The 18,723-nt window shown below is 44.7% G+C and overlaps 1 protein-coding gene across 1 annotated transcript in view; it reads left to right on the top strand.

The window, feature by feature from the left end:
• LOC309672145 (uncharacterized protein C1orf21) overlaps nt 1-12,613 on the top strand; it is a 132,269-nt gene extending 119,656 nt beyond the window's left edge. The window contains exons 5-6 of the mRNA XM_082483569.1: nt 741-801; nt 11,579-12,613. Coding sequence (XP_082339695.1) covers nt 741-801; nt 11,579-11,617 — 100 coding nt within the window. The 3' untranslated portion in view covers nt 11,618-12,613. The remainder of the gene's footprint in view (nt 1-740; nt 802-11,578) is intronic.
• Nucleotides 12,614-18,723: the final 6,110 nt, after the last annotated feature.

Raw genomic sequence — 18,723 nt, 5'->3', positions numbered from 1 at the left:
TTATCTTTGTCTCCTCATCCTTTCCTTTGTGTCCGACCTTCCTGTATTTTTAGCTTGCAGGTCCGCCTTGGGGAAGGGCCTGTTTCACCATCATCAACTACAGACAACTAGTAAGAGTATTTTCCAGCCCTTTTCACTAATGCAAAATTGTATCGCTAACCCTGCAGTCTCTTGGTGCTGCAGAATTAAAAGTGAATAGTCTACTGGGTCCATTCAAGGACCACTAAGGACCACCTGTCTGGCAGGGGAAGGACCAGCCTGAGCTTGTAGATGTGCCTGGGTGTTGAGCGCAGAGCCCAGCTGTAGCAGGGCACACAGATCATCCAGTGCAAGTCTTTAACCTCATGTTGTAGGCATCTCATTTTGTGTTGGTGAGATTGGCAGTCTTCTGTCTTGACACACAGGGGGCTCTCACTGGCCCGAGGAAAGGCAGCGGTCTATTAGGTTTCTGCAACCTGCCTAGGAAAGGGAATAGTCTCCTCTGGTTGCAGATGGGTCCTAGGAACCATTGGAAGTGTAGCATGCATACACAGAACCAAATGCAATAATTTTTCTGTGGGCAAAACAGAAAAAGAAAAAAAAAGATTAAAAAGTTGTCATTGTAGTCATTGTATAAAGTGATTTATTTTTCACAGTGGTAAAAACCTACAGCTGGGTCCCTCAGCAACTCTGAACTGCAGTGTTGGTATTTAAAACGGAAGAAATCCTGTCAGTACTGATACTCTTCCTTTGCCTTTCAGCATGCACATCTCTGAAAGCCAACAAGAATTCTTCAGAATGCTTGATGAAAAAATTGAAAAGGTAAGAAACAATAAAGCAAACATACGTTTTCAGTCAGGGGTTGGACACACAGGTTTCCCACCTCCATGAGGAGCATAACCAGATGCTGCACCATCTGTTGCAGCACTCCATATTCTCCAGTACTTGGAGGGACTCTGGTCTGAGGTACCCCTTTCCACTCGTGGGTTAGATAGTTCAAACATAAAGAAGACCAGAAAGGAAAAGAGGTTGCAGGAGGTATCAGAAAAGAAACCTTTGTTTTGTGGAAACATCACCATTTTAGGATGAATGGCAAATTAACTCAATGCAAACATTCAGGATATACACTCACTGCTGGATAAAGGAGAGCAGCAAAGTGGGGTTTTGTGCCCTTAGTGATTTAATCTTTCATTTAATCTTTGTGAGAGGCAACAGGAATCTTAATGCTGATAGTATCTAGGATACCCTGCTTATTTCTTGCTGAATCTCTTCAAAATAGCTCCCGACTCCAAAGGCTATGAATAGTGTGGCTGTATGTACGGATAACCCTGCCTCAAGACCTGTGCGAAATAAAATAATGATGCTGGAGATGTTTTGGAGAAGAGGGTGAATGGTTCTTTGCATATCTCATTGTCTTGATACCAGCTTTCAGGTGTTTCACAAGTCCTGTAAATGAGAATCCCAGCTTCTTTGTACCAAGCGCAAATACAGGCTGGGCATAGAATGGATTGAGAGTGACCCTTAGGAGAAGGACTTGGGGGTGTCAGTTGATGAGAAGCTCAACATGAGCCAGCAGTGTACACTCTCAGCGCAGAAAGCCAACCGTATCCTGGGCTACACCAAAAGAAGTGTGGCCAGCAGGTCGAGGGAGGTGATTCTGCCCCTCTATTCTGCTCTTGTGAGACCTAACCTGGAATATTGCATCCAGCTCTGGAGCACCCAACATAAGAAGGACATGGACCTCTTCTAGTGAGTCCAGAGGAGGGCCACAAAGATGATCCGAGGGCTGGAGCACCTCTCCTATGAGGACAGGCTGAGAGTCGGGGTTGTTCAGCCTGGAGAAGTGAAGGTTCTGGGGAGACCTTATTGCAGCCTTCCAGTAACTAAAGGGGCCTGCAGGAAAGATGGGGAGGGACCCTTGGTCAGGGAGTGTAATGATAGGACGAGGGGTAACGGTTTTAAACTGAAAGAGGGTAGATTTATATTAGATATTAGGAAGAAATTCTTTACTGTGAGGGTGGTGAGACACTGGAATAGGTTGGCCAGAGAAGTTGTGGATGTGCCATCCCTGGAAGTGTTCAAGGCCAGGTTGGATGGGGCTTTGAGTAACCTGGTCTAGTGGGAGGTGTCCCTGCCCATGGTAGGGGGGTTGGGACTAGATGATCTTTAAGGTCCCTTCCAACCCAAACCATTCTATGATTCTATGAGATAGTAGTGAATAATTGTATGACAACATAGATGGGAATCTGAGACTTGACAAATTAAATGGGCTATTTGCATCAAGTCTAGAACAGAAGCCCAAAGCAAGAACTGAGCCTTTGTTTATACCTAGAGCTAATGTTTGCTCACCAATGTGTTCTTTACACTTCACGTTTAGGAGTGGGGGTTTTTATTTAATACTTGGTATTAAATATTTGATTCCCCAATTGGAATAAAGTAATTTGTACTCCCAAGTTGTAGTGTTGGGTTGCAGAGTAGGAGGGACATTTTTACTTGAATGACTTTGAATTTCTGCCATTTTTGCCAATATTCTTGGCCTTAGGAGTTGGAGTGCTGCAGCGCGCAAATCTCTTATTTGTCCCAAGCAACAAATTTGTTACGCTACTCTAAAAAAACCAAGTGTTTAATGAAAGCAAATAAAGGGAGAGAGTAGAAGTGCAGAGGAGTTTGTAGATTCTTGAGAAGAGTATTTCTGTACCAGTGTTTCACAGGGGTTCGATTTTACTTAACCTATTGTCATTTAAAAGTAGAATTGCTACATATCCATAATATAGCTACGTTTCCTTTGAATAAATGCATTCATCCTATGAATATTTAGATGCTTTTCCTGAACATCATCACCTTCTATAATGTCAGGCACAAAATCTCCAATGAAATGGATTTTCCAAAGATCTGTCTTATCTACAGACCAGACCATCTGATGGTTGTATGTAATTATGAATTGAGGTTAGTTTTTGTTTTCGAGATTTGTTTTACGACAGTAATACCGTTCGTTCACCAGCTGCCACATTGAGGTGCAGTTGACCGTGTCTCCTCACTGTTTGGACCATGCTCTCAGATGCTTGCAGGTGTTCTCCAGGGCTCTTGTACTAATTTATCTTCTAGATCAGGAGACTGCCTATTTAGAGGAAATACACAGTTTTATCTGTCAAAGACAGAAAGACCACTCCTGTGCTTTTCAAGCTGCTGATAGTTGATGAGATTGGCAGGGGTTAATGCACAGCTGAACATGGGATTTGCTTTCTCTGGGGACCTCCTATGCCTGAGGAAACAGTCTTCCTAAGAGAAGTTTTGGGTTTTAATTAATCTTTGCCCACGATACATTGTTTTTCTAGGTATCTGCCACAAGTGCCAGAAAGATTGGAAAAGGAGGGGGTTTGTTTGATCCCTAAATAGCATTTTAAGTCCCTTCTCCAGGAAAAATGGAGGACAGCAGTTGAACAATTTAAAAGAACTAAATCACTAAGCAGCTCACCAGTTACAGTTGAAATAGTCTGCAGAAGTGGGGGCTGTTGCCTATTGTTCATGAAGTCCCAAAATATGTTGTAATGGTCACTTGGTAATGGTGGTTGTGAGTAGCGTTGGATTTGTATTGGAGACACGCTGTCCATCACTGGCTCCCTGGGCTGTGTCCACAGAACCTCTACAGTCAGAAACAAAACTTGTGTTGAAATCCCAAGGGGTGTTAGGTCATCTGTTACAAACGAGTAACAAAAACTCTAACATGTGTGCTATAAATTTGAGAGGAAAATTAAATGTGCATTTTAGACTCAGCAAAACGATTAAATGGACAGGAAGGTCAGCTAAAACAAAATTTCTGCAATCAAAGTGTGAAGTGGAAAGAACACGGGCTGATGTTTTAGCAACTGAAAATATGAAGTATATATGAATCCTGGAGATCAAAAAAAGCCTTAATGAAATGGTCTGGAGAATTTCTGTAAAAGTCTAGCCGCTGTCAGTACCCAGCACACGCTGCTGGCTGCCCGTGCAGGCACAGCGGAGCTGAACTGCATTCTGCAAATGCCACCCAAAGGTAAAAAACAGAATGTCAACCCCAACGCATGGAGCTCCTGTCTACCAAAATTCAGTATCAAAAACCCTGTGAGGCATTCAGAGGGAGACATCTGTTCCCATCTCTGCGTGAGTGGCTGTCTCTGCTCAGAGAGCTAGAGCTGAACTTGCATGCATGGAACTGTGTGTGATTATGGTAATTCAATTCATAGGGTTCGTTGGAAAGAAGAATTACTGAAACAAAGGCTCAGCACTGAGTGCCGAGGTAGGACTGACTGAGAGTGTAAAAGTGAGCCCTACATGTAGGGTTAGAGGTTCGTTCTGCTAGAGACAACCCAATCATTTCAGAGGCACCCGAATTTGAGCTTACAAAAACCCCCAAACCTGATGAAAAGCCAGAGATAGAAAGATAAGTAGGAGGTTGGGAGTAGCTGGGTAGAGTGAAGCACTCAACAACTCAGGAAACAGTAGTTATATATCCTATGTAGATGTTGTATATATATGACAGACCACAGAGTGCTTCTCGTAATGTTGTTTCCATGGCTTACCAACATGCATCCAGACAGATAGGAACCAGGTGATTAAAACATTGAACAGATCTCAGCACAGCTGTGGGATGCTGATGTAGTGGCAGAGGGTGAGCACAGCTTCGGTGCAACACCAAGGCTGGATGTGTACCACACCGGGAGACAAGAGGAAAAGGGAAGACCAAGTCACCTGTGAGCAGCACAAGGCCCAAGAGTTGTGGTGAAAGCTGGCTCAGAAATGCTCCTGACATCTGCCAGCAGCTGCAGCAAGTCCTCTTGGGGTTTCACACTCAACGAAATTACTGTGAGTAGGGTCATGGGCTTTGCTTTTGGAGACAAAAAGGCACATGCATACAAAGAGTTTGGGAAGAAAAATGATCAGAGACAGGCAGCTCACCTGGTGACAATGCTATCATCATTTTTTGAAAATTGGGCTTGCCTGAAGTAATATAAATATATTTCAGCAGAGGATAAGCAACAGGTAATAACAGCAACCAAGCTCGAGGAGAGAGCCCCCACAGAGTAGATTAGAAAAACGTAGGTCAGAGGTGCAAGTTATTTGCTTGAGCTGAGTAATCAAGGCAGAAATACGACTTTGGAAACCCAAGGAGGAAGCAGAGAGCAACTGACACATCCCTCCTAAAGCGAACGCAGCAGCCACTGGATAAATATGAGATCTGCTGCGTGATGCCCAGAAGAGGAGAAATGGGCTCCACCAGCCGAGCTGGGACAGGGAAAGCTGGTGCACTCATCACGGTGTGATAAATCTGGTTTTGAAATACTGTCTCTGATTAAGAAGATAGAAATGTGTCCTGGTAACAGCATCCCTGTCTGCGTTACACCTGGTGTTTTCTGCTGAGTGCAGTAAGAAACTGTAGCAAAATTAGGCCATTTGTATTGGTATTATTGGCAAATAAATTAGTTACCTGGGTTCTCTCTAATCTAATAGTGCAAGGAATAATTTAGTCAGATATTGTATATGGATTCACAAAGAGTCGCTGTGAAACACAGCAGAAGAATTGCTGTGCCTCTCCTAAAAATTCTTCAGCCTTTGGGTTGTTTTTTTTCCTTCCTACATCTCAAGTTTATTTGGACCCTGATTGTGCAGGACCACACGCAAACTCTACCTTACCCCCTAAGAAGAAATCCCATTAATTGAACAGGACGACTTAGAGCAGAGAGTTACTCCTGGGCACAGTCTTTGCAGGCTCAAGTCCATAGACTTTAGGGGGGCCCTGTCCCACCAACACTTGCGTGAAAATATGAAATGAAAGCAAAATTAAAAGCTGTGACATGTAAAATGTTGAACGAGGAAAATTTACCCCATTTAGCACCTGGTAGCGAAAACATCTTGATGGTGGCTATCACAGAAGATGATCTGAAAAATTACTGCTTTCTCTGAATCCTACATACAGAGCAGTAAAAGGATCATCAGAAATTATGTCCTTTAAGTATATATTATTACTGCAGGCTGTGGCACAGTGTGTAGGCAGCTGTCTTACTGTAGGAGAAAATACCAAGGCTGAGGTATAATTCAACAGTTGACAAGCAGTTTCTAAGATGATATCTGGGGATTGTACTACCAGAAGAGAAGTGTCTCTGGCTTTATGGTTTAAAAGAAAAAACCCAGAAAAATCCAGGTAAGCTGTACCAGAGGAAATCATCACTGGTCCTATTATTGTAAGTTGTTTTCTACATGGCTACAGTGGCTTATAAAAAGAAAAAAAAAAATCACAATGCAAACACACTCATGGAAAAAGAATGAGATTAAAAAATATCACAGCACATGAAGATGTCTTGCTGCAAACTCTCATCTAGCCAGTGGATACCCCAAGCCTGTGGCATCGTGTTTTTGCTGCTGCAGGGCATGTCGCTTTGGGTCGAGGGATAACTTGGTCTTGAATGCCGGTGTCAGGGTGGGTTTGCAGGGATTTCTCCACCGATCTGCACATCTGGCTGTTGGGAGCCAGGTTGGAGACTACTATTTTCTTGTTGGATGCCATGGGAGAGATGCCCGGCGGCAACTCGCTCTATCCCCTCGTTAGTATACTGTGTATGAAATGTGGGGGGGAAGACACAATGCAGCCTCTTGTATTGTATTTAAAGAGTGCTGTTAGAAATAGGGGGGGTTGCTAACCAAAACGTATGCAAGGGCAGAATTATTAGGCTAAAGCTCATTAGCAAAGTTGATTGCTCTTAATGACTCTATTGATTTTTCTCTAACAAAATAAGAAACGGACAAAAATTAGCACAGTATACAATTATTTAGTGCCGCCTCCCAGCATTTTCTTCCCATCCTTTCTGTGAGTGCTGTAAACAAAACCAGATTGATGAAAAGCGTTCCCACCGCAGAGCCAGGCTAACATTTCCCAGCGCTGGCCATTTCCTCTGAAAGGGGCCACTGTGTCCTGCAAGCCTTTTCAGCCGTTGCAGAAGAAAGGGCTGCTTGGTGCAGCTCATTTCCCTCTCCCGGGCCGGCGGGCCTCCTCTTCCTCCTCTCCTCGCCAGAGCCGTGGCGCGAGGATTCTGGTGCCAAGCTGCAGAGCTGTGGCGGAAGAAGCATCTCCTGAGCTGCCTTCTCTCCCTTGGCAAGTCCACCAGCCACACAAAAGGCTATTGAACCGGGAAGGTTTCTGCATTCGGGCAGCGTGGGGTTTTGTTTATTGGCCTGTCACCCACAACAATGGGGAAAAGGGCTTTTCCTGTGATGATTTTTTTTTCTTTTTTTTTTTTTTCCTCTAAAAGGATATCATCAGCCGTGATGCATGCCCTGGTAGGGGTATCAGGATGGCAGTGCTTTCTAGATGCAGCAAAGAGAGAGAGCAGGGGAAAGAGTCCTTCTGATTAGGGTAAAAGCAGCAGGAAAGGAGTGTAAGGCCTTTTTTTTAGTTATCTTAAATTCACACGCTTGTGTTAAGGCATTTCTGTGGACATCTGCAAAAGTTGAAAGTTGGATTTTGAAACTGCAGGGGAGGAAGATGGGATTTCTTGAGAATTACCTGGACATGGATGCTTATGTTCCCATTCTCATCTACCTCAGTGTAGTTCATTTACATTCTTAATCATTAAAACTTACTTAATAAGCCCATGCTATTAAGGGCTATTAAAGGATGGCCCATATGTTCCAGTTGTTAGCCACGTGCTTTCTGCCTATGGCGTCTCTCAACATGGGAGCCTGCTCCTCTGGGCAGCAGGGGACAAGGTTTGGCCGTCAATCTTGCTCCCTCATTTTCCAGCCATGATGCTGCTCTATTTGGAGGGTTGTCACTTTTTCTGCTTTCTTCTTTTCCTTCCTGATATGCACCTGCTACCAAAAAGTCCCCACCATCGCTTTGGTCTGCACTCAGATACTGCCAGAGCTCCTCTGCTCATGTTGTGGCAGTCCTTTTCTGACTGCTACTTCACATGGTCAGTATTTCAGTGTGGTTTCTTCAGAAGACCTTGTCACCTTTCCGAGCTGTTAGCTTACCGTTTTGAGTGAAGTTTTGCCTAGCCTCGCCCGGATAATTCCCCATCTCAACCACAGCAGGCCTCTCACTGATCGCAGGTGCAGCCACTCAAGATATCATCTGCTCCAGCATCTATCAAACATCTTCTGAAACAGCCAAGGGGGCAAAATGTGACGTTTATAAGTATTTTGCTGGACTGGGGCCATAGTACTTAGGAGGACCAAAGCAGCCTTCCTCCTCTGCCAGGAGGGAGATGGAGACCTCTCCTGCCTTTCTGCCTGAGGAGCAGAGGGGAAAAACCCGTGTGTTGGATTTACAAGCAGCAGGGGACGCAGCTTTATCCTTTCTCTGATCTTCCTGAGGAACACTGACCTTGTTATTACTGATAAAATGTCAATTAGGGAATAAGCTTTAGACAAAAGCTTTTGTCTAAAAAAAAAAAAAAAAAAAAAAGCAATTGTAACTTTCTTGGCTTCCTTGTAGCATGGCTTCTCCCCATGGCTCTCTCTTTAGGATGATAAATACCCATTGCTGTGTATTTACCCAAGGAGACCTGACTTACCACAAGCCCTCCTTCAAGAAGATGCTAACGCACCTGCTTAACTTTCTGCTCACAAGCTGCTCCAGGGCTTAAATGCTGTTTCCCTTGTGCTTAAAGACTAGTATGTGCTTAACCCCGCTGAACTGGGCCAGGACACTTCAGACCTTGCCAGGCTGAACCCCACACGCTTTGTGCTCGTGCTGGAGTTAATGGCCAGGTGTGTGTTGGTGTGAGTCTTTGCACACTGGGATGGGTGAAGGAGGATGTGGAAAACAGGGTGTTTGCTGTCACAGCCTATTCCCACCCTTGCCAAAATAAGCTAAACCTGCCAGAGCGGGGTGGTCCCACAGGTTGTATCGCAGCCCGTCACTGAGGGGGTAAATGTGGCCTGCCCTTCTCCTAAAGAAAGAAAAGCAACATCCTCTTAACTTCCTATAAAACCCAAGCAAAAGCAAAATCCCTGATTTTGCATGCAAGATGCCAGCCCGCTGTGCCTTCACTCTGGCATTATTCTTGGCATGTAACAAACGCATCCCTTCCCCTGCATCGCAACATGCTCCTTCCTGCGCGTGGCTCTTCAGCCAAGAGGGGCAGTGGATGTGAAGTCTTCAGCCAGTCACCGAGCAGCTGCAGGAGCCTTTTTTGGTCCCCCTGCTCCCTCGCCATGTCCTTCCCCTTCCCATCAGCTGGTGCGTTGGCAGGGTCTGCCCCTGCTGGGGCGAACCCAGCTCTGAATCATTTCCCTACAAAAAATACAGCAGCTTTGGGCTGCAGCAGGGCTCCTTGTCTTGCCATGTTACTTCAACTTGGGCATCGAATTAGCTGGTTGGGTCAGGGTTGTGGGTCCGTGCCGGGCTCTGTGGGTGGAAGAGCTGCATGTCACGCTGCAGGAAGGCGTGGGAGGTGTTTCTGGCGTTTCAGGCAGTTCTCACCCTCCTCCTCCTTTTGGCTGTGCCGCCGCTGCCTACACACGGTCGCGGGAAGGAGCAGGCTGGCGGGAAGCTTGGGATGGTGGCAGCTCCCTGCCCACTGGCAACTGAGGGCCAAGGCCTTGAAGGCCATCTCCGAGACAGTGACGTGTCTCCATCCCCTCTGGTACAAAGATGGAAATAAAGCGTCTGGCAGCAGCAGTCTGGCTCTCAGCAGCCTTTCGGTGATGGGCTAGAGGTGGTATTTGCACGCTGTGGGAAGGACTTCTTCAGCACATTGCTTTTTAAGCAGTTTCTTAGCATCCTTTTAAGGAGCAATGCGCTTGGTTGCCACAGAGCAAACCCAGAAGCAGAAGAACGGCAGGAGGAATGGGAGGGAAAAAACGCAAGTCGGCTTTCTTCAGTGTTTTGCCTCTGTTCGAGTCTTTAACAGCACTGATGGCCTCTGGTGCAGAGCATAGTAGGGAATTATGAGCCACAGGGCTCCCTCTTGAGCAGGAGGCCAGGGGACCAGGTAAATAAATCCGCTGGAAATGCCCTGAGCCTCAGTTATCAATCACTACTGGTTGCTTTCACAGCTCTGAAGCATGTTAGACAAAGCCTTTGTCTCCATTGGCTTACTCTCCTGGTTTTGTCCAAAAGTCCAAATCATTAGATTTGGACTTTGCTACAAAGTATTTTGGCATTCTTTCTTTCTGAGTCAACTCTTTCACTGAAAAAAAAAAAAAAAAAGTATTTTTTTCTTTCTTTCTGGGTCAGTTATTACTGAATTGAAATAAGAACTGATGAGTCTCTTGGGTGGTTTTTTTGTTTTGTTTTGTTTTGTTTTTTTAACATACTAAGAAAGCCCTTTTACTAATAGTATTGGGCCATGGAGAGCTGTTAAAGCACTGCATGTTCCTGGGTGTGGACCCTCCAGCAAAGTGAGCTCCACAATCCCAGCATTGTCAGAGGGGTTTTAATTGCAGCAACGTTTTGGAGCTCTTGTTCCCAACATGTATCTCAGCTGTGCATCCCAAATAAACTGATCACTGCATCAAGAAACATCTCTCCCTTTTCTTTTTTTTACTTTTTTCTTTCACCCTCCTCTTCCCAGGCAGGACAGCAGCACGTTTGATTTGTGGGGCAACCGGGTACCCCTTTGGTTAATAAGAATTTCACCCATTTGTCCACTGCACTACTGGTCTCCTCTGCTTACAGGGTGTTGTCAAGCTTTTACACTCTATTATAGGTTTGAGACTGTCGTGTTTTTCCTTTCCCTCTCCTTTGCCAGCCCTTTGCTTGGCTATTGGGATTTTCCGTGCAAGCGCTTGGGTGATACACCCGGCGCATAGTAAATAGTCTAGAGGTTAAGATTTTCGACACTACATTCGAGGCACTTGTTTTATGCACTATATCTTGGGTGGCTTGCATGTTGAAAAGCTCAGCTACAGCTGTTTCTGTGTAGAGAAATGAGGACAGCGGGTCCCATCAGGTCCTCTTTGCAAGAAACAGCTAGGGAGTGACAAGACATATCTTTCTCCAGACTTTCCCGAGGTTAATACAAGGATAGGTGCTGCAAGTCTTGTGTTTGGGATGAGGTGGAAGGCTTAGCACGACTGATCTGTGTTTTGTGAAACTTGGCCTGTTTTCCCCCATTGTGAAAGCATGATTTCAATATGAATAGCATCGTTTGCTGTTAAGTTAAACTCTTGCTGAGGTTATCAGATCAAGTATTCTTGTTCAGAGCAGCTGACTTGGTTGCTTATAGGATTATGTGCTTCATTGCTTTTGCCTCTGAGATTATGTTTTCACAACACATCTATAGGGTTGTGTTCATCAATGTGTATCTTTACGTAAAATAGTTTTGTAAATTGGTTTATTGGATTCCCCCTGGAATTCCATATAGGGGATGAAAATTATGAGAGTAACAACGGCAGAAAAGGAAGGGTCTCCTGTCCCAGTTTCATGCAAATCCCAGAAATGGTTGGGGGAGTTGTGCAAACTCCAGTCTGTATTTTTCAGGTTTCTACCTAGCTCTGGACCGAGGTCTCCTAAGTTTAGAGGAACATATTAATGAACATATTAATAATGCACACTTGGTTTGTGGTATTCCTGTCTTGAAGTAGTCATTTACAAACTGTCTGGCTTTTTTCCTTACAGGGTCGTGATTATTGTTCAGAAGAGGAGGATGTCACATAGTGCCAATTCTGCCACTCGCACCAGGAGTACTACTGTGTAAATAGATTACAACCCAGTCGAGACCTTTTGGAAGTCTTCTAGAGCGAACAGCACTACATAACAGAAGAAGATAATTTCCACATTATATGCTCCATTCAGTTACAGTGTTTCTTAATGAACAGATGAGGAATATTGCTAAGAACTCATAAGGAACTGTTTTTGTTGCTGCTAGTTAAAACTTGTTGCAACTTCTCACTTTTTTCTGTGTCCAGATACGCAGCAAATCCTTAAAATTAATCCAAAAGACGTTGTTGATTTTATTGAGGCTTCTGGCCTGTTTTCTATCAGATGAGGTAGTGTTATACAAAGCTTCCATAAGTGAACATTCAAGCATCTAAGAAACACCCTTAAGCTGTCTGTCAGTCCGCGTTCGGGCCGGAGTGCTTATTAATGCTGGTGATTTCAAGCTTCGGAGATGGGATGTTTTTGCCATGGCAGGCCTTGTTTCTCTGCTGAGAAGAAGCTGAGAAACTGTTATCCATTAAAAGCATGTTATCACTGAAATACTGGAAGTGATGCAGGAGCAGGAATTTGTATTTTAAGAGGAAAAAGAGTTTCATTTAATAGGTATCTTAATCAAGGACTAAGCTTGCAGTATTGGCTTTGCTGAGCACGAATGGGAGTGTGATCACAATCATTTTGAATCTCTTTTTTTCTAAGAAAATAAACATTTTACTGTTTTTATGTATTCTTGTCTTTTACCATTCCTACAACACAATGTTTTAAGAGTCTGGGGACAAGGAAGGCAAAACCAGCTGTCCGTGTTGATGAGTCTCTGGATCTAATCTCTTAAAGCAGCTCTGTGCCAACTGGGGGTATCTGTTGCGTGTCTTGTAGAGTTTATTTTTCCATGTTATATGGAGAGGATATTGCCTTCTCAAAAGCAGATGTAATATTTTTAACAAATGCTGTCATGAGTTAAAAAAAAAAAAGGAAAAAAATATACCTTTTGTATTTATTATTATTATTTCAAAGAGATTGTTTCCTGTGCCAATATTTCTTCCTGCTTTGACACTGTTTGAGAGCCAGGTTTGCATTGCATCCCACAGGAACTTTGTCAGGACATAGGTTTCTGTTGTTGTACTGATTTCATTGCTGCTGTGTGCGAGGTATGTGGAACAGACCATGGGATTGCATTAATAGCATCATTGCTGATGTGGCCAATACTTGAGTGGGACACTGAGCCCAAAACCCTTTAACGTTGGCCACTTTTCACTGGAACTTCTGAAAATCAGATCCCTTTAAAGGGTTTCAAATTCCTCAAAAATCACCTGTGACTTCTGAAAGTCTCTAAAATATTAGGGAATTTCTTGACTAAAGAGATTTCCTCCAATGTTCACTCTGAGTTCACTCCCTCAGTCCCCCAGTCTCCTATCCACCTCAGTCTGAGTTGAGTGGTTGCTGTATCACACTATGGGGACATCTCAAGCACTACCTAGCTTCAATAGCTTTCCGTGTAAAAGCTCAATGGCAGGGTCCTCTCTGGCAGGTTTCACTACATGCATCTTTATCCTGTTAATGGTCAAAAATTGCCAGCAAATTCTTGCTGCATTTTGGCAGCTGCTTTGACCACATGACTCTTCCTGAGCATCCCAGCCTCCCTGGAGATGAGGCTTCAACACCTTCCTCCCATCACATCATCCCCCTTACGGCTGTTGGCATCTCTCAGTGCTACGGAGCCATTTGATCTGTTCAGTTCTTCAAGGTGATAATGCTGTCCTCTTGCATATGATTTTTTTCCGTAATTTATGTCAGTTCTCGAGCAGGTAGCCATGCTAAGGAGAGTGAAGAGACTGCACATTTCAATTATTTAAACACTTTAATTAATAAAGAGTCCTGGGGCTTGATCCCGCAAATCCTTCTCTCAAAAGTGTTTTATAAAGCTTTCGCAAGTAGTACAAGAGTGATGGAATTGGGTCCGTTCTTTTGAAACATGGTTCATTTTCTAGACGCTGAACATCTCGTGTATAAATTTCCCCATACAAATCCTGTGTTACAGACACATCATGGTCGTTCAGTACACCAGCCTCCTTTTACATTGAGTTTCTTTCAGCTACCTATTAATTTTAATTTTTTTTTCTTTTTTCTTTGTTGAAGCTGATGGCACCAGAGGCATGGGCTTTGGTGGAAGCTTTGTGAGAGAGGAAAAGCAATTCCCATCTTTCCTGTGCGTTTAATATGACCCTAGTATTAAGCAGCAAGTGCTTTAGTCTCCTGTATAAATTATAACCAACTGATGTACCTTTAGATGACAATACTAGTGAATGCCTGCATAGGCTATCCTGCTGCTGCTTGTGGAAATATGAGGACAGGCAGGAGGTTTGGAGAGAGTCAGTAGTTGTCTTTGGAGTTGATGTGCTCCAGGACTGCCCCAGGCTTCTGGTGGGACTGGGGTGCAGATTGACAGGTTTAGATTAGCTCCACCCTTCTGCAAGACACATGGGCAGAATTGAATTTTGCGGGAGAGGGAATGTTTGCTTATTGATATCAAGTCAGCAACTTGTTGGCCACAGCATGTCTTGAGACCATCATGGTGTGCCAGGCAGAACCCAGGATGGGTTTCAGCTGACTCAGCTTCTTGGTCAGGAGGAGGCTTGCTCTTAAACTCCTTGGAATATGGAAAAGCAAAGATCAGTGCTGGTTACCTATTAAAAGGAGCCATGCTTATGGAAACAAAACTTAGGGCAGAAACCTTTTGTTAGTCTTGAATGTCTGAAGTCTATGAAATCTAAGATGGTGTCTAAGCACTTCATGCTTTGGGTTGACATCCTTCTCTCCACACAGCCTCTAAGAGCTGTCTGCTATGCTTGTTGAAGCAGGATAACCATCTCCTCAAGCCTTGATCAGCAACTTATTGCAAAAACACGGCCAGAGCAAGTGCAGGGACCTGATAGCAGCCGTGTAGCATTTGGGAAAGAGACAGGAACAACCAAACCTCCTTGTAAGAAGTTGCACATGCTGCAAGGAGACCCACAAGGATGCTCAGATGAATGTTGCTTCTTAAACTGTTTTATTTCTTCCACCTTTGCAAAGTTCAAGCAAATTTTGTTATAAGTCTAAATATACGTGGCAGCTGAGGATCTATAAAAATATAACAGATTTCTGTAGCTTAAAATGCATCTGTCCTTGAAGCTATACCTCCATGTTACTTCACTCCACTCAAATATATTCAGTGGGTTGGAAAAGAGAAGGATGGGAAGAGAAAGAAAACTGCTTATATCTGCTATGCTGTGCTTAGTTGTAAATGGGTTTTTCAAAGTTTCTTTTAAAAGAAAGACCAAGAAAATGATTTGAGGCCAAACTTCTCTTGAGGAGGCTGACGCACTATTTAATAAGCACTGAGTCATATTCTGGGATCTTGGAGAAAATTGTGGTGAAAGGGTTTTGCACTCAACCTTCTTCCCTTGACGTGCTTTTTCCTTCCACTAAAGCCTTTTGAGCTGCGCCGGTTTTCCTGCTCGGAGCCTACCCCAAGAGTTAGCTCCGGCCAAGAGCGAGGAGAAGAGCTGGGGAGCGGGGAGAGTTACCCAAGAGGCCAGCACCCATCCCTGGATCCAGCCTTGTGCCATCACTGGTGTGTGCAGAAGCCTCCCAAATACCCAAGGGACCCATATCCCACAGGACCTGTATCCCTTCAAGGGCTGCCTGGATGGATGCTCTGTCCCAGGCGGGCACAGAGCCAGTGCACCAGAGCTGCGCAGTATCACTGCATCATCATCATCATTCACCTAACGAGCTGGGGGCTATCAGGATTGAATGTTGGTGGTCTCAGGGCAATTTGGGCAGTTTGATGCAGTGCTCATAGGATGTGTTCGACCTGGAGAGTGACACCTGGAAAAGGAAATCTTTTTATGCACTAGCTGTCTGACACTTTTTTTGGTCTCCATCACTAGTAACCAGGGACGGGGACATATTTTGCCTTCAGTGTGGTTTCATGAGGTTTTGGCAACGTCTTCCTTCAAGCACTGCCCGTTTCTGTATTGTATCTATTGCAACATACACACTTTGACCTGAAAAGATGATGCTTTTTTTTTTTTTTTAATTATTGTGAGTCTCTTAACCTATGCCCCTCCCAAACCCTTCCACCCTCCGTACAGCATCCAGCTCACTGAGGGGACAGGTCCGGTTGTAGTAGGCAAGAGGAGGCAGAGGCTTTGCCCTCCTGCCTGAAATGGGGTTGTGTATGTTAGGCTGAGTTAACTCATGATTTTTCCAATGCTGGTCCAAGGAGGAGCTGGCTATTCTGCCAGCTATGGCTATGCTGCTTGCGTCTTACTCAGCTTTGAAGGCTGGCATTTGGTATTCCTGAGTTATTTCAGGGGTGAGGGGAAATCCTGGTCCTGGATGCCAGCACCAACCCTTGACGCCAAAGTGCTGCTTTGCCTCAAAATCATCACCCTATAACCAAGAGCAACGTTTGACGTAAGGCACGGCTTGAGTCACAGGAGTCTGCACCTAAATTAGATTAAAGAAACCCAAAACCATATGGGTGCTTTTTCCTTCTCAGAAGGCTGCGGATCATTTCACATCATTCAAATGCTGACACTAGTACTTTTTTTTTCCTCCGGACCGCTGACAGGAGATGTTCTGGACCAGGTCTTTGGGTGCAATACGAGGGACCAGGAGTGGTTTCTCTCCAGCGCTGGGACCTTGAGAAACCATTGAAGGACTGGAGCAAAGCCCCAGCCCATCCTGTTTGTCAGCAAGCCTTTGCAGGAGCTTTGCGTGGTCAGATGGACTTGCTGAGCTACTGCAGGGTTTTCCAGGATGTCCACATAAATTAAGCTCTGTAGGAACCACCAGAGAGCATAGCTTGGCAAATGCTGGGCTTCTCTAAAATTTTGTGGAGATTGCCACTTTATCATGAAGAACTGGGCAGGGTATTAGAAGCTCCCCGGGCTTTTGCTGGTGTGGCCAGTGGCTTTTAGGAAGTTGTCTTGGACTTGCTCCCAATGTTTAGCAAATGCCCTTTCCTCTGATTATTCCTCCTAATCTTTGTTTAGATTTAGCTTTTAAAAACACACCTGGGCTGACCAATGCATCATCCATTTGACTCCCCATGAAGGTCTTGTGCTTGCAGGTGTTTGATTTGCCTGGTGCTGTTGGGCGGCCATATCGCGGGTGATGAGCAGCCTGGAAACCCATAGGCGGATGGATGTGCATATAGATACAACAGAGAAACTGGTCTGCAGACCTTGGCCAAAATGCCCTTGAAGAGTATCATCAAAGCAGCTGGTTAATTACCTGACTACTAATACTGCTGTTTCCTGACTCCCATGACGCTTTCTCTAATACTGGACTTCAGCCCCAAACTTATACCATCCAAAACTTAACATTAATTTCTTCCTTTGCTTTCAGCGAGAGGTGTGTTTTTTTGGATTCAGCCTCTCTCCTGGGACCCAGAAGACCCAGCTTCGCATCCTCCCCTGCCATGAGTTCTTTGTGGCCGTGGATGGGCCACGCAGACCCCAGGTTGACTTACTGTGTCTCTCCATCCCTTTGTGCACAGCAGGAGTAGCAATGCTTTCCAAATCCTAACTGCACAGGTGAAATCTTCAGCCACAAACATTCCATCATCCCCACGCGCACTCAGGCAGGCTCTGACCTTCTCTGTAGCCAGAGGAGTTGTGCATGGTGCTTCCACAAGGCACAGATGCAAGCCACAAGACACTGCTGTAGGAGAAAGGAGGCAATGATTGACAATATTGCATGATTTTTTTGCAATGTGCCTTTTCATTGCTGTAAGAGAGCTCCGGCTGATGACTGGCACTGCCCATGAAGCACAAGTACTTTAAAATCTGAATTATGAGACAAGAGTGAATGGGTAGATGAAGCACCAGACAGACGTGTTTAAGCTCTGAAGACATTGCCGTTGTTGTATGAAAATTAAGACTGAAGATGATAAATATTCGGTTCTCAGCTATTCAGTTTTATCAAGTCTATAAAACAATAATTACCTGTCACTTCGATTTTGGAGTTAGTCATGACTCAACTCCAGATCGGCTTGGTTGACACATCAGACCTTCAGGGTAGGAGAGGCTTCCAGCTGGATGATGTCTGCATCCACTGAGGAATTAATTTAATACAAGCTTTAAACAAAAGGGGATGATTTGTAGTTGCTGTTGGCATTTCTGTCCCATCAACAGCTTTGGTTAGTGTTGCTGCTTCACAGGTGATAGTCCATGATGCCACATAGGCTTTGTGTCCAACATGCATGTTTTATATTCACATTTTACAACGTCTTGCCATGTTGGCCATTTGCCTTTCGTTTTCTAAACTGAGAGCTGGCAAACTTGACCTCAGATGACCCATTGGGTGCCTTCACCTCCCCAGCATGGGGGGAACCTCCCTCACCTCCATGTCACATCAGCCTGTGGGGAGCAGCAGCACACCTCGTCCTCACATCCCCTGCCACCCGCTGTCACCAATGAAGAGCACCAGGCTCCATGAAACCACATACTGGCATAATCACCTCCATAAGCTTAAATTTCTAACCCTACAAATGTTAAAGAACATTTTCCAATGTCAGCACCATCTGTAAAATTGAGTGAATGCAAGCCTGTGCCCAGCAAGAACCTCCAGTGGCAGGCAGGATGGAGAATTGCTGCCTTTTGGCCCCTGTTGTGGGTCCTGCTACCACTGTGAAACTCTCCTTTTTCAGGCTGAAATGTTTCCCTATTTAATTTCATTCTGGAGATGTTTGGGGAAGAGGAGACAAGGAATGCAGGGATGATTTTGGAGGGGCAGGTTGTTTGCTTTACTGTTGGGAGGAAACCTTGGTGTTGAACATCCAAAAAGTTGGTTAAGCTCTGAGTGAAAAGTTGTATTATAGTTATTGTGCTCTTGTGGATGTAGTGTTCGGCAAAGAGAAACAAATCCCAGATCAGGGAAAGTTGGTGGAATTCGAAAGAGTTAATGTCTTTGACATCCAGGTCAATGCTCTCTTTGAGCTTGAAGATGGCACAGTCATTACCATCTTCTTCATTGTCATCATCATAAACATGTGTGAGACTGTGAATCTGCTTCACAAAAGCCAACTATAACACCATCCTCATGGACATCTAAGT

Source organism: Vanellus vanellus, assembly GCF_965231255.1.
Source record: "Vanellus vanellus genome assembly, chromosome: 5".
NCBI lineage: Eukaryota > Metazoa > Chordata > Aves > Charadriiformes > Charadriidae > Vanellus > Vanellus vanellus.
This window is presented reverse-complemented; position numbering and strand designations above follow the sequence as displayed.